The following is a 14,371-nucleotide window of genomic DNA, read 5'->3' as shown; positions in this document are numbered from 1 at the left end:
GAAGCTCTTGACCTATACCTGAAACTATGTCCCCATGGACTATAATGGCATTTGTTTAACAAATATTGTGAAAAGCTATTGGAAAGCTCATGACATACATTTGACGGATGCCTCGGCTACCATGTTTTAAAAAAAATAAGATAAAATACATATTTTTTTTTTTTTACTAGACTCCACAAGATGGAAAAGCGGTCTACTACCCAACTGCACATCATTCTCAGTGATATAACATATGGTATACAGGCAAGACAAGACCAGAGGACCAGAGGGGACAACCTTGACCTTCATCTACCTAGAAGGAACTCTATGAACATGCCCAGCATGTACGCTAAGGCCTCCGGCACACTAGCCATGAGTGCAAGTGGTGCCGATCCTCACATCGGACAGTACACAAACACTAGTCCAACTTCACAGGCCAAAACCAGGGCCATGTGCGGTCTGTGGATTAACACTGACAGTACAAGGTCCCAAATACAGTAGTATGCACTAGCTTAAAAAGTAAAAGCCCGGATGTGAACAGGCCCTAAAATAAGTTATACAGAAGGCTCAAAGTTACTCTTTAATAGCTTATGGTACCATATATAAGAGAAAAATGCTGGAGTGCTTTCTTAAAAGTCCTCAAATCTTGTGGCATTATAATTGGAAACGTGTCTTTATAGTGACAGCGCAGATCTAGGTTCTTTCAACACCATATTTCCAGTTTACATATATCATTCACAAACCTAAGTAATGGAGTGGATTTACAAGATTCTCTTTTATTGGTCCTGAGTTAAACTGCATTCAGCACCATATTAATAATTCTGTAGCCTCAGAGCTGAGATCTCCCAGCATTTGAAGCAGCTAAAATATTTGCATAGAGCTTACTCTGGGGTTTTACTTTTGGTGTAGTTTTTTCTCTCTTTAAAAGTTAACATTCAGTAATCTGTACTGTACAAACTGTACTGAAGGCGTACAGGTTCTTTAAAAGCAGTTGTCCAATCAAAAAAAAACCAAAACAAATCACCTCACTCTTACCCCCCGGTAAATACTGCAGCGTGTTCTGCAAAGATGCCCATCTGCTGACAATGGTAGTCACGTGACTGCTGCAGCCAATCAGAAGCCACTGGCCAAAAGGTCTCTGGTCATAACTCCTGGCATCATAGCGCCCAGGATGTGATTGCTGATACCTGGAGAATGGGCGGTGATGCTGCAGCAGTCACGTGACTTCCGCTGTCAGACCAGCATCATTGTGAGACCTGCTGCAGTGTTTTCTGGGGAGGAAAAGAGACTAGTATGATCTTATAATATGGCCTTTTATAAAAAACAAACAAAAAAAACAAAAACAAAAAAAAAAAACACCCTTTAATAAGATTGTCTCTAGTAAAATAAACAGAGCAATAATTACACCTCTGTTACTACCGGGATCCAGCACTAAAATCCCTTGATCGTCACCCACAGTCAGGTGACCGTTGCAGCATCACCTCTCGTCCTTCGCACAATGTTGCCTGTAGTTCGGGGCATGACGCTGCCGCTGTCACAACCAACCCCAGGACCACAGCGGGACTGCAACGCTGGATCCGGTGGCGGCAAAAGGGGCAAGTATTGCTCCGTTTATTATTTTACTTGATAGTACTTAGCGAACAACCCCTGTACTGCTAAGTGATGCGTTTTACAACCGTGTTTACGGTTTCCAAAGACAACCTGCAGAGTTGTGAATGCAGCCCTTGGCTAAGGAACAGGCTGTAAATCCTAAGCAGCTCAAATAAAACACATTAAGCAAGATATTCAACTTTCATGCCAACCCTATGTATAGTTAAAGGCTTTGTACCATAATCTAAAAAGTTATCCCCCATCCACAGGATAGGGAAATACTGTTATGTTAGGTGGGGATTCACCTGAGACTCCTTTAAACCCCCAATATAATCGCTTTAGTCATACTCTTGGGCCGCTCTCACTGATTTCAATCGGGCCTTGCAGACCTGCGCTCACACGTGTGATTTTCCAGCGCTGTCTGTTCTATTTTCACGCACCTCATCACCCATCACAATGATGGGGTGCACTAAAAAGCACAAACGCTGTGATATGCGTTCAAAAATCGTGATAAAATGCTGTGGTTCCAAGCGGCGTTTACCTGAACACGTATGTGAGAGTGGTCTTAAAGTACAGCATATAAAACCCTCTACCACCGATTAGGATCTTTTTATAACTACACAAATGCCCCTTTCCTCATACTTCATAAAATTTTACCATGGGGTACACAACTTGCTTAAAAGTCCTTAAAATATTTATAGTCATGACATTTAAGTTTAACAACCAAAAAACCCTTTACTCTGAAATGACTTATGGAGATCACAGGTATTTACTAACAGAAGTCTGAATCAGCCTTTTTTAGACTTTATTATCCCGCCTGAATATTTATGAATTGACAACTAGATGTCATCATTCCTGTTTTCAAAGCGATGTATCCTACAGCCTGGCACTGTCACCAATGATTAGACAGTATCAGACTTAGGGACCCCTCCATCCTAGTTATCAATTTATTTATAAGTTTACCGCTGCACTCCCACGGGGTGGAATTTCCATGTGGAACCTCCACACGAAATTTCAGCAGCATTTACAGTAACAGCAAAGTGGCCTAGATTTTGAAAAGCTTGTCCACATTCTGCAAAAATAACCCGCACGAAACCCGTGCGGAAAGTGATTGCGGCATGGAATTCAAAACCGTAGGATGTCATTTATGTCGCCGTCTACGCTGCAGAATTCACCCGCTCTGAAGAAGGGGTTAAGTTCTGCAGAGATCTTCGCGATGAAATCCGCGCCCAACGGGGTGTGAAGGCAGGCATTCCACGGCTGACCTGTAGCAGTTTGTCCACTGCGGACAATCCTTCTGGAAGTTTGCCCCGTGGGTGCGCAGCTTTAAAAGAAAACAATGCTCTAGAATTATTTCACAATGGAGTTAGGCGGTTAATCAAATCAATTCGCTCATTTTGCTAAGGCAGAATGCTAGCTTTTGGTAGAATTGTGAAATCAAGATTAGCCCTGGCTGAGATGCGGGGTGGGGATGACAACACAATATGGATGCTCTGATGAGGTGGTAGAAATCAGTATATGGAGGTTTATATAGGCTGTGTGAGATGACTGGTTACATACACAAGTTTGGGTCCTACACCTCCTAAAGTTTATACCCCATCCTTTTACATAAGGGAAGTCACATACACAGTAATTCCTTGATATGTGCAGATTATCAGAGTTGTCCCATTCAATTCTGATAATCACTAAGTGTATTATATTGCAGTGTATGCAATTCCCTCATGTAGAAAGAGAACAGTACTGGTAGTTTTTGGCTTGTTTAGTGACAAAAACTGAAAACAGGTATAAAAAATAAAAAAAAAGACTGGAGAGCAAGATGTTTTGGGGTTTTAAGCCATAAATCGCCCAGCCTAAATTTCACAAAGAATTAAAAGTATTGACTAAATAGACTTTTAAGAGCCGACGGGTCCTCTTTAAAACGTAATTCAGAAGAGAGTAATCCACTTAAATTTCTAATTTGTGGATACAACGCCCCTGGTTGTACTGCATGAAACGGGCGGCACCCGTAGTCCAAGAGTTACATCGCAAATACCAACATTTAAAGCACAAGAACTAGATTTGTCCGAATGCTTAGATAAGTCCTTTCATTGATCTGCAGCATTATCCTTGTGACAAAAAGATACATTTTAAACAAGAAAAAAAAAGAAAGATGCAATAAATTTGATAAGGTGGAAGATGCAAGTGAGAATCTGGCCACCCAACGACATAGGATTTGTCCGATTAATACATGTGTAAATGTTACCAAGTACCAGTAGTGTAGAGATTAGAGATGAGCGAGCGTACTCGGAAAAGCACTACTCGCTCGAGTAATTTGCTTTATCCGAGTATCGCTGTGCTCGGGTCTGAAGATTCGGGTGCCGGCACGGAGCGGGGAGCTGCAGGGGAGAGCGGGGAGGAACGGAGGGGAGATCTTTCTCTCCCTCTCTCCCGCCCACTCTCCCCTGCTCCCCGCTGCGACTCACCTGTCAGCCGCAGCGGCACCCGAATCTTCAGGGACGAGCACAGCGATACTCGGATAAAGCAAATTACTCGAGCGAGTAGTGCTTTTCCGAGTACGCTCGCTCATCTCTAGTAGAGATATATTTTTTTAATTACATAATAAATTTAACCTGAATTTTATAATTTAGTGGACCTGTTAAAACTTTAAAACTCTTCAATACTAATGGCATAAACCATATAGGGGGTGCATATTCCAACTGCAAAGAGAAACTTGGTGTTTTAAGAAAGCATTAACTTACAGTCATTGGTGCCATGATACATATTTATTAGCTACAAGTTTTCCTTTGATGTTGAGGGTTCTGCAAACCTCAGATATTTGTGCTGGGTGCACCCTCGTTTACAGCTGCCATGAGTTTTGGGTAATCAAGTTTACGGACCTGATAAAGTGGCCGCATATTTCAATACTATGACAAAATGCTGCAGCTATAAAAGAATAGTAGAGGTAGCAAAAGGCCTGAGTCATGCAGGTATTACAAGGTTGGTCTATGCACAGGAAAAGAGGGGTTTTTACCATGTGTTCAATTTATCTTAATATGTTTTCACTATATAACATTTCTTATTTGCATGCCATATGGCAGAGTCAATACAAAAAAAAATAAAATCTCAAAATCTCATAGGTGTTCAATTAAGATAATCCAAATTTTAAAAAAAATTAACGTATTAAAAAAAAAAAAAAAAATCTTACACCAATTTGATATTATGCACAATTCAGGCCAGACCCATTTGCAGTTTTGGACTTTTGAAAACAGATTGCTCCCTGTTTCACTGAAAGCATTTAATATTGACCTTACACAAAGCATAGAAAGGATAAAGATCCCAGTTGTTTAAGACATTTAAAAAAAAAAAAAAAAAAAATTGTTAACAGGAGTTCATTTTATATTACTGTTAAGTGCAACGTTTTACGTGCTCTAAAACATATTCTGGAAAATGGAGACTGCATACTTGTAAGCCATCCAGCTTGCAAGGCATTCTGGGGTATTCATCCTCTTTCCATTTGTTCTCCTCTGGGTCAAAAGTAAGGATGGAGTCACTGTAATGACCATTATAACAGAGTCCACCAAGCACCATAATCTGTTTATCCAGCACAGCTACTCCATGACCACTCCTGCCAATGGGCATAGATGCCAAGATAGTCCACTGATCCGATTCAGGGTCATAAACCTCTGTAGAGGGACAACCCTGTGATTCAAAAGATGCCCGTAAAATAACACATACGCCACCAAAGACATAGAGTTTGCCGTTGTAAGAGATCATCTTGTGAAAACATCTGGCATAGTTCATTTTGCACTTGTTTTCCCAGCAGTTCGTGTGCACTTGTGTTCTCCGAGTTCTCTGTTCTACCGATCCTTCTTTACTTGGGTCGAACGCACAAACTGCCTTGGAAGTTGAAGAGGATGTGATTCCACCCGTGATAAACAGCTTATTGTGGAGAACGGTGCCCTCGTGGCCATACTTATTGATTGGATAAGGATCTACAAATTCCCATTTGTTTTCTACTATATCATAGCGCTCGGTTGTATAAAAGGTTTCATCTCTCGTCCTTCCAGCGACTGCATAAATATATCGCCCAATAACACCCACTGCAAACTCAGACCGAGGTACAGACATATCAGACATTCGCATCCAACTGTTTTGACGTGGGTCGTATCTGAATACTTTTGATGAAGCGTGAAATTCTCCGTCTGGCCCCAGTTCTTCTCCTCCAAGTAAAAAGACAAAGTTGTTGACGATAGCCAGGCAATCGGGTCGGAGAGGTACTAGAGGTCCTTCCAGCTCCCACCAAACGCGTGGCTTGTGCAAGAGGAGGATCTTGCTATTTACCATGCTATGTCCAATCATCCCTCGAAATACCGCTGTATGAGGTTTAGCTGAGCGAATGTGGTTGGATTTCATCTCCATTAAGGGTTGCTCACTTACATTGTGAAAGTAGTTTAGTGCCAACTCAACCTCATGCCGCAACTGCCGTGAATATCTGTAAAACTCGGACGTTTTTACCTGAAAGAAGAAACAAGTGTTCTGTTAGAAAGTGCCAGTATAAACGTTAGTATCTAAAATGGTGTATCTCTACATTAGGTTTATGCTAGAATATTAAATTCTCCTTATTTTTGGCCAAGTGACTAAAAGTAGCACAATAGGAAGTCACCATTCCTATGACACAGCCCATACAAAAAGGTAGGCCTCATTTTCTTCTATTCCAGATAAAATCAAGAGGCTATTCTCCTAATATTCTATCAAAGGCCCCTTGCACACGGGCGGAAATCCAACGGCGGGATTTCCCGCAGAATTTCTGCTCATTCCCGCCTGCATAGGATTGCATTAGATAACACAACCCTAGGCAGACAACCGTGATTTGTCCGGGTAAAAACTCACACGGAAAACAAATTGCGGCACGTTCTATTTCTGTGCGGGTCTCGCAGAGGCCCGCACAGGAATATCAGTGGTGACAGGCCGGCTCCTCTCTGCACATGCGCCGGCTGGCCGGCACACAGCGTAGAGAGGAGACGTCGGGAGCGGGTAAGGCTCGGGGCGGTGCAGGGGCACGGGACCGCCTCTTGCTGTGAGCATTCTCATAGCGGGATCCGGCCCGGCCGTCTGCAGGTGGCCAAACACCAAAGTTTTCTGCTACATATTAAAAACACGTAAACAAACACGTACAAGTTTCCATACACACACACGAGTAAGGCCTGGTTCACATTGATCAAGTAACTGTGCCCAGTTCACTAGGGCCAGTACCTGAATTGCCCTCAGATTTTTGAGTTTGCTTTTCCATTAATCAATTAACTGGCCCAGGAAAAAAAATAAATACATTTGAAAACAGTCTCTTTTTACTACTATGGTATTCCACTCACTTATGAACCATTCTGTTTACACAGGGAAAGTGCAAGGTGAGTACACAGTAGGGTGGTGAGGATAGGGCGAGTGATTATGCTGTCCGCTCCACCACTTCACTCTCCCCAGTGCTTGCCCGTTTACTCTACCATCCACTTGACCAGTGTGTTCTCCACTGGTCACGCGGACATGCTTTTAACCAACGTGCCTGCCTACTCACCCATTTACTTTACCAATGTAAACTAGGCCTAAGCCCAAGTTTAGGGAACACCTGCACCCCAATACTAGTGTACCTTCCATTGCCTGCAGCCATAAGACGAACGTTTAGAACTATGCAAACATTTAAGTTAGTCAAGAACACAAAATAAAAAAAAAAAAAAAAAAAAAAGGACATTTCAGCAAATAGCAGCAGTGAAAGACGCAGTAGAGATCCGTCCTCAATATAGCACTGCTGATTTACTAGGACTTGACACGGCTTCCTCTCGTCTTAAAGACAGATCTAAGAGTTTTGAGTAAGCTCAACGAGTGTCAGGACGAGTTCACACACTGCAGTGTTGGTGTGGAGCCTAAAGGCTGAACTAGATGGACATTGCCTTCATTCGGCCTAACATACTATGTTACTGAAGGGATAATTTAAAAAAAAACAAAAAAAAAAACAGAACAAAAACTGAGTATTGAAAGGCACAAAAAACAAAGAAACAAACTGAACTTGTTGTTAGGGACACCTACAGTACTTGTGCTTGACAAGCTTTAACTCAACCCTTATCAAGATACAATGTTTGCCTACAAGCAAGATTTGTCAAATCTCTACAGCAATTTGCTAAAAATCACTTTTAAAAGTATTACTAGCAATTCTCAGACATATCCTCTACATCATAATACATGGTGCAACACATAAAAAAAGGTGTGCCTTCAAAATCCAATTTCCTCCCCCCAGAGGTTTTGATTTCCTTCCCCAGAATTATACTTACCTGCTTTACTGCAATTTGGAGTTGTTCCGACTTGCTTCCTTTACTGGATGGCACTCACACAGCATTACCGTTACCTGCCTGCTTACAGAGATATAGAATACTCCATCTGTTGGATATTATATAATCCAGCAAAAAGGGGGCAACCATTTCTATAAATGAACAATTGGGATCATGACAAGGCATGTTCCAGAGAAGCTCTGCGAAGCTCCTGACAAGTTTGAAATTCTGATCAAAAAGTCCATGGGCTTTTTCCAATACTTAGGGTAATCCTCCAGTTGTTTTACTAGGGAGGGTAATATTACCTGGCACTCTCCCTTTGTGCTTGCCTCCCCAGTTTTCCCTCTTCGTTCTTCCAGGATGGCCAACACATTTTCAGATTTCCCAATGCACACTTAGTGTCTTGGACTATTCCAGTGCTACGTGCTGCTCAGATTGGCTAGTGCTGCTCATGTGAGCAATGCTGGCCAATCAGAACAGCATGAGGTGCCCGAGACTATCAAAGCACAGTGTGCAGTGACTGGAGACGTGACATTATCTCGTAAGAACAAAGAGGGGTCACGAGAACCGGCAGATCCACGGGGACTGGCACAAAGGCAAAGGGCTAGATAATACTACTTACCCCCTCGGGTCCTGATACAAGTTTTATCCCTGGGTCGCTTTAGGTGTACTCATTAGAAACTCTATCAATGTTGGAATCCCTTAAAAGTCGTCCACATACAGAAACTATATGGCCAAAAGCAAGTGAACACGTCTATTCACAGGAGTATCATGGATTGGGTTTCCACGAGAGCAGCAGGATTAAAAGCCAGAGATCAACGTAGCATGCTAAATAGGCAAGATTGGTGTACAGGACACGGTCGTTGAGACTGGGGGCGGTGGAAACATCATCTGGAGAGATGACCAAAGTACTAGGGCGGCATTAGATGTAGATCAGCAAAACCAACCGATTTCAGGGTGGAGCAGTTCGATTTCAATTGCCTGATCATTTACCAAGATCGGTGTGAAAAAAACGGGACAGAGATGCATATATAGACCTAATCACAACTTCAAACGCTTTTGGGGTGGTTAGGACAACCAACTGCAAGCTAAGCATCAAAAAAAAAAAAAAAAAAAAAAAGGGGGTCCGAAAATGAATTCCAGCAACCATAATCCAAAATCTAAAAGGAAAGCCTTCCCAGAAGTGTGAACTCTGCTACAGAAGGAATGGGGGACCCCCTCCATAATAAAGCCAATGGCTTTGGGATGATATATTTGTTAGGTGTACACATACTTTTGGCCACATGGTCTGATGTATAGGCTGTCGTGTTCCTTCGACAGTCTATACAAGAGCTGCAGTATTTATGGTCTATACGCCTATATTCTCCGCATTTGTACATAGGAGACACATCCTTTATGAGGGTGTCAAGTTCAGTGACACATACAATAATCCCAACTATATAGTTGACAGTTCTAGGGCTAACAAGTCAAACCAAAAGTCAAACCATACTACAAAATGCAAGAGAAAAAAAAAAGATAATTTACTGATCACCGATTTAAGAAGGACCACGCTAATAAATTTTCTACACATATACGTCATTTTTATTTGCTGTAAAATATGTAACAAAAAAAGCAAAAAAATAATCAAATGATATACAGAAACAAATAACCAAAAAAAAGTCAATTCTTCCTCGCCGCTTCCATTTGCTTTGTAAAATTTCTCTAGTTTCTTACCCAAAAACAAACACTTATGATATTCTTACCTATTGATGTGATGGTGCCCTAGCTAAGTGAAGAATCTTGTCTAGTGCTTTCAAACTCACTAACCTTCTCATAGACATGGGATGGAGTCATCAAACAAAACCTGATGTTCTGAATGATGGTATCTGTGTGTCTCCAGCGTCTCCTATCATGTCGCAACCAAGCCTGAACAGCTTCATACAGCTCAATCTCGGGGAACCGACTCAGACGGTCATTGTCCAGGTAGCTCTTGAGCTTGTCAAAGCTAAGGTAGGAGAGAAAGTCAGGTCTAGCCATAAGGGGGACAAAGTTTTCCAACAGAAACGTGTCAAGCTTCTCCCTGACACCTTCAACATCAACACTGAAGTCATCCAGAAGCCTCATAATCTCAGCACAGTTGTCCAGACATATTTTAGCCATGAGGAAAGAACAGCAAAACTTTACAACTTCAGTCAACTGCACATACATTGCCGCCTGCAGGATTTCGTGGACGGTAGCCATGCTAAGGTCTATGTTGCCATAGTACATAAACTGGAGCACGTGGCTGAAGCCTGTAGCGGTCAATCCCTTAAGGCAGATCTTGTCCTGATCGCGTTCTCTCATGTCAGCCGTGAACATGATGCGGAAGTAGTCACTTTGAGTAGCCAGCAGCGCTTTGTGGGCGTGAAACTGGTGATCCTCTATCACAAGGGTGACATCAACCAACAGGCCTTCCTCATACAGTGCCCTGAACCCGGCAGTGACACTGCTATCATGGATTGAAGAAGAGTACCCTTCCACGTCCCCGGCCATGAATCACCTGAGAAATACATCACATTGTTATTTCATCATTTGTGTCAAAACAATCCAAAAGGCATTTTCTATCCTAGTAATGAGAACATGTAGAAATAAACCGACAGCAATCCCAATGTGTGTAGATAGATAGATAGATAGATAGATAGATAGATAGATAGATAGATAGATAGATAGATAGATAGATAGATAGATAGATAGATAGATAGATAGATAGATAGATAGATAGATAGATAGATAGATAGATATCTCTATCAGTAACTGGAACGTTATTACAATTGGAGGACATGTACGCAACTGTATCCGGCGGTGGATATTCTCGGGTTTGTGGGGTCCGGAGACTTATGCCGCACTTTGAGATGCTTTCACATTTTTGCAGAAGTGGCCACAAGCAACTTGATGCAACCCATGACAAGTGCATCACCTCTGCTCCTCCTCCCGAATTGTGTATTCCATCATGAACTATATGATAATGGGGAGATGTTCCAGCCAAATCAATGACAAATTTACATTCCACAAGATCAGTGACATTTGTAATACATGGGACCTCAGGGTTTATGGACAATTTAAAACTTTACATACCCCCTTCATCCAAAAATAAGACCTACCCTGATTTTTTTTTTCAAGATTGTCAAGGGGGCTTGAAATAGAAGCCTTACCTGCCCAAAAAATCTCTAGTTTCATTACATACAAAAAAATAAATAAAATGCAGCACTCGAACAAATCACAGCCGTCACATTGTGGAGGCGGGATTTATGAATTGGCTGAGCTGCAGCATTGATTGGACAATTCATAAATCCCACCTCCGCTCCACAAAGGCTGTGATTGGTTCTTCGACCACTGCTCAGCCAATCAATGCAAAGCTGGATGAACCAATCACATCTATTGCGCTTCCTGGAGGCAGGATTTATGAATCCCCTAACCAGGAAGTGATCTTCTGTGGGCGGCTGAGTACTGCAGGACGCGCTGGAGCTCTGGAGAGCAGCGGACCAAACCTGCTAAGGTAAGGAAAATAAGACCCAGCACTTCTTTTGGGGCAAAGATTAGTATGAGACAGAGTCTTATTTTCAGGGAAACATGGTATCTACACAGCAGGTCACATATGGTGGATTTGCTGCACATTTTCCACAGTTTAACAAATCCGCAACATTTGGTGCAGAACAGCAGCAAACTGCATGCATTCAACTTGAAATCTGCTGCAGATCCGCCCCAAACTCCATGTCAAAGTCTGCACTACACGGTGCGGATTGTTTCAGCTGCAGGAACACTAATACCTGTGAGAACGCACCGTTAAGGTATGTTTACACGGAGCTGGAATTACATGGACTTTCCGTGGCAAAATCTGCAACATTTCCACAAAGACAATAAAGATCGGCTCCGTCAGTGCGGGATTAGATGTAAAATCAGCTGCGCTTTGTAGCTGATTTCAGAAGATCCCGCGCTCCGTCTCGCCTCCCATGTCTTTGTGCTCTCGACAGTTTCTTCACCAGGCACCCAGTGAGCGCAGTGCCGCTGGTCACTTCCACATCACCTAAAGCGCGAAGACTCTGGAGGTGAGGAGGAGCGCAGTACCTTCTGAAATATGCTGCGGAAGCGGAGCCGATTCAGAGAGAGATAATCCGCACCGCCGGTGTTGGGCTCTTGAATGCTGTGAAATTTGCCACAAAAGGTGTCGCCGATTTCCGCTGCGTGGAATCACACCCTTAGGCCTAACGCCCACGGCCAGATTTCTGCGGTGTAAAACGCGTCGGAAATCCGCAGCAGTTCACTGCAGCTATTAGGGTCTATTGAACCAAGTGGCTCAATGTACATACTGAGGAATTCCACCGTGGAACACCGCAGCACGAAATTACCCGCAGCATGTTCTATTTGCTGCAGGTATACGCGCAGACAGCTATCATTGTAATCAATGGGAGACGCCCGTCACGCTATACTTCCAATGTAGCACAGCGAAAGTATAGCGTGAATACGCGCCCCGCCCACCGCTGTCACATGACACCGCCGCTGCGTCATGCACGTCGGAGTGTCATGCGGGACTTCGCGCAGCAGATCCAGAGGTAAGTATGGGGTAATTGGGGGGGGGGCCGTGACGGTCTCTGCCGCGGTATTGTCGCAGGCCTGCAGCAGATTTCACCCCTTCAGTGTGAATTCAATTAAAAGTGTGAATTTTGCAGCAGATGTGCAGCAAAATCCTGAGTGTGAGTATATCACTTTAAGAACGCAAGCCGTACGGAAGAAAGCAGTGCTTGCTTGTCCGAGCATCCAAGGCTTATTCACACAGGCAGTTTCCTACACAAAGAGCATTTCTTTTTTAAAATCGGAACTGACCTGCGTGGAAAACAAACGCTGAAGTCAATTTGCGTAAACGGGCTTTTATTCAGCTGGACAGTCCGAGTAGGAAAAAAAAAATGAACACTTATCGTGGTCCGATCTTCAAACAAGAAGCGCTCATTCAAGTCAATGTGTGCGCTTAAGAAAAACTAAAAGCACCTGCATGGCATTGCGAGCTCCATTTTTCCCCCCTTGCACCCATTGCTTTAGAGGGGAGTTTTAAATTGAATGACATCACTAATGCCTTTTTTCTTCACGTGCAGAAAAAAAATAAAGTTGCAAGGAAAAAAAAAAAAAACAAACCCAAAAATATATGAATAAAATAATCAGCTCTTTTTTTGCAGTTCACAGCCCTGTGCACCCCCCTGTCCTGTGCACAGATGAGCCCGTCTGACAGTTGGGACGTACTAGCTGACAACCAGTGGGGGTTGTCAGGGCACACACAGGCAGGCCCGGCTGCCCGCTATGCTGGGAGAGCGGCTCCACAGCAGCACAGAGGGTTACAGCCCTCCTGCCTGGGACTCATTCGTCCAAGGGGTCACATGGCAGGCGCACTAATCCATGTAGGGTGCAGGCAGTGCACACAATACTCACCTACCAGCCCGTACACCGAAGGGATGCGTCCTGCACAGCCCAGCCGTGGATGTAACATCCGGCCTTTATCCTCTCCACGTCCCCGCCGCTGCTCCGTGCCACCTCTCACACACACTCTCACCGCATTCCCGCCAAACTTGTCCGCTGCCGCCTCCACTATCCGCCCGACAGCAGCTCCTCACTACCTGCGGCGTTCAGGCCAAGAAGCAGCCCCGGAAGTCGTGTCACGCCGCTCTACACTCCTATTGGTGGATTTTCAACCTGCGCTTCTCTGATTGGCTGACTCTTTACGCTCCATCCGCCCTTTCCGTCAGGACTCGCTGGATGGATTTGACCATAGTAAAGATGGCGGCTATGCCCCGCCCCCTCCGTTGTAGGGCGGAGCGTGTCCTGTGATAGTGGAGCCCTTGTAGTATAGGAGCTGTGATGATATTCTGTATGGGGGTTTCTCTTAATAGCGGAGAAATTTAGCTTTATGTACATTTTTAGTTGTGTTTGTATATATTTACATGTAGTTATCCTAGAAAACCAGATTACAAGGATCCCACCAGGTGAGCAATATGGATTATATGCATTGGCTGGAAAAAGTAAGTGAACCCTTTGGAATCCCCTGGATTTCAGCACTGATTACTAATAAAATGTGGTCTGGTTGTTTTCTAAGTCACAATGATAACCAAACACAATCTAACCGCAATTGCGCACACCATAGTGCAACGCTTTGTGCTATGGATGAAGCATTTTTTGCACGCATGTCGACATAAGCTACCGCACCTCTTCAGCCCGCAGGGTATGTACATTTGCGCGCGACAAACAAGCACACTGATTGACATGGCTAATTAGTTCCAGGTGTGTTCTTTATCCAGTGTTGCAGGCATCTCTTGCATATTGCGTCCGCAGCCCCCATTGACTTCTATGGTGACCTTTCTTGCACAAATGCGGAGAAGGATAGAGCGTGTTCTATCTTTTTTTCTTACGCGTGCAAAATACGTACATGTGAACGAGCCATTGAAACCAGTGGGTTTTATTCTGCAAATATTTCCCTGTGACACGGCCCTAACTAACAGTTGTAC

At 43.6% G+C, this 14,371-nt stretch overlaps 1 protein-coding gene across 3 annotated transcripts; it reads right to left on the bottom strand.

The window, feature by feature from the left end:
• Positions 1-4,316: 4,316 nt before the first annotated feature.
• Positions 4,317-13,514, bottom strand: KLHL15 (kelch like family member 15). Of its 3 annotated transcripts, none has more exons than XM_066599803.1 (3): positions 13,302-13,514; positions 9,672-10,383; positions 4,317-6,063 (listed from the first exon to the last, which is right to left on the bottom strand). In XM_066599803.1, exons 2-3 carry the CDS (start codon positions 10,374-10,376, stop codon positions 4,954-4,956), a joined length of 1,815 nt encoding a protein of 604 aa, XP_066455900.1. In that variant the 5' UTR covers positions 10,377-10,383; positions 13,302-13,514; the 3' UTR covers positions 4,317-4,953. The 3 variants fall into 3 exon arrangements, with proteins under 3 accessions (XP_066455900.1, XP_066455901.1, XP_066455902.1); XM_066599804.1 differs by having other exon boundaries at positions 13,306-13,514; XM_066599805.1 differs by having other exon boundaries at positions 13,423-13,508.
• Positions 13,515-14,371: the final 857 nt, after the last annotated feature.

This window comes from Eleutherodactylus coqui, chromosome 4, assembly GCF_035609145.1.
Source record: "Eleutherodactylus coqui strain aEleCoq1 chromosome 4, aEleCoq1.hap1, whole genome shotgun sequence".
Taxonomy (NCBI): Eukaryota; Metazoa; Chordata; class Amphibia; order Anura; family Eleutherodactylidae; genus Eleutherodactylus; species Eleutherodactylus coqui.
The sequence above is the reverse complement of the archived record's forward strand: the minus strand, read 5'-3'. Positions and strand labels throughout refer to the sequence as shown.

Bases quoted from the DNA above. Each gene is read 5' to 3' on its own strand.
- KLHL15 (XM_066599803.1), bottom strand. From the start codon at position 10,376: ATGGCCGGGGACGTGGAAGGGTACTCTTCTTCAATCCATGATAGCAGT. The intron at 6,064-9,671 runs GTTAGTGAGTTT...TTCTTCTTTCAG, and splicing joins CATCCCATGTCTATGAGAAG to GTAAAAACGTCCGAGTTTTA.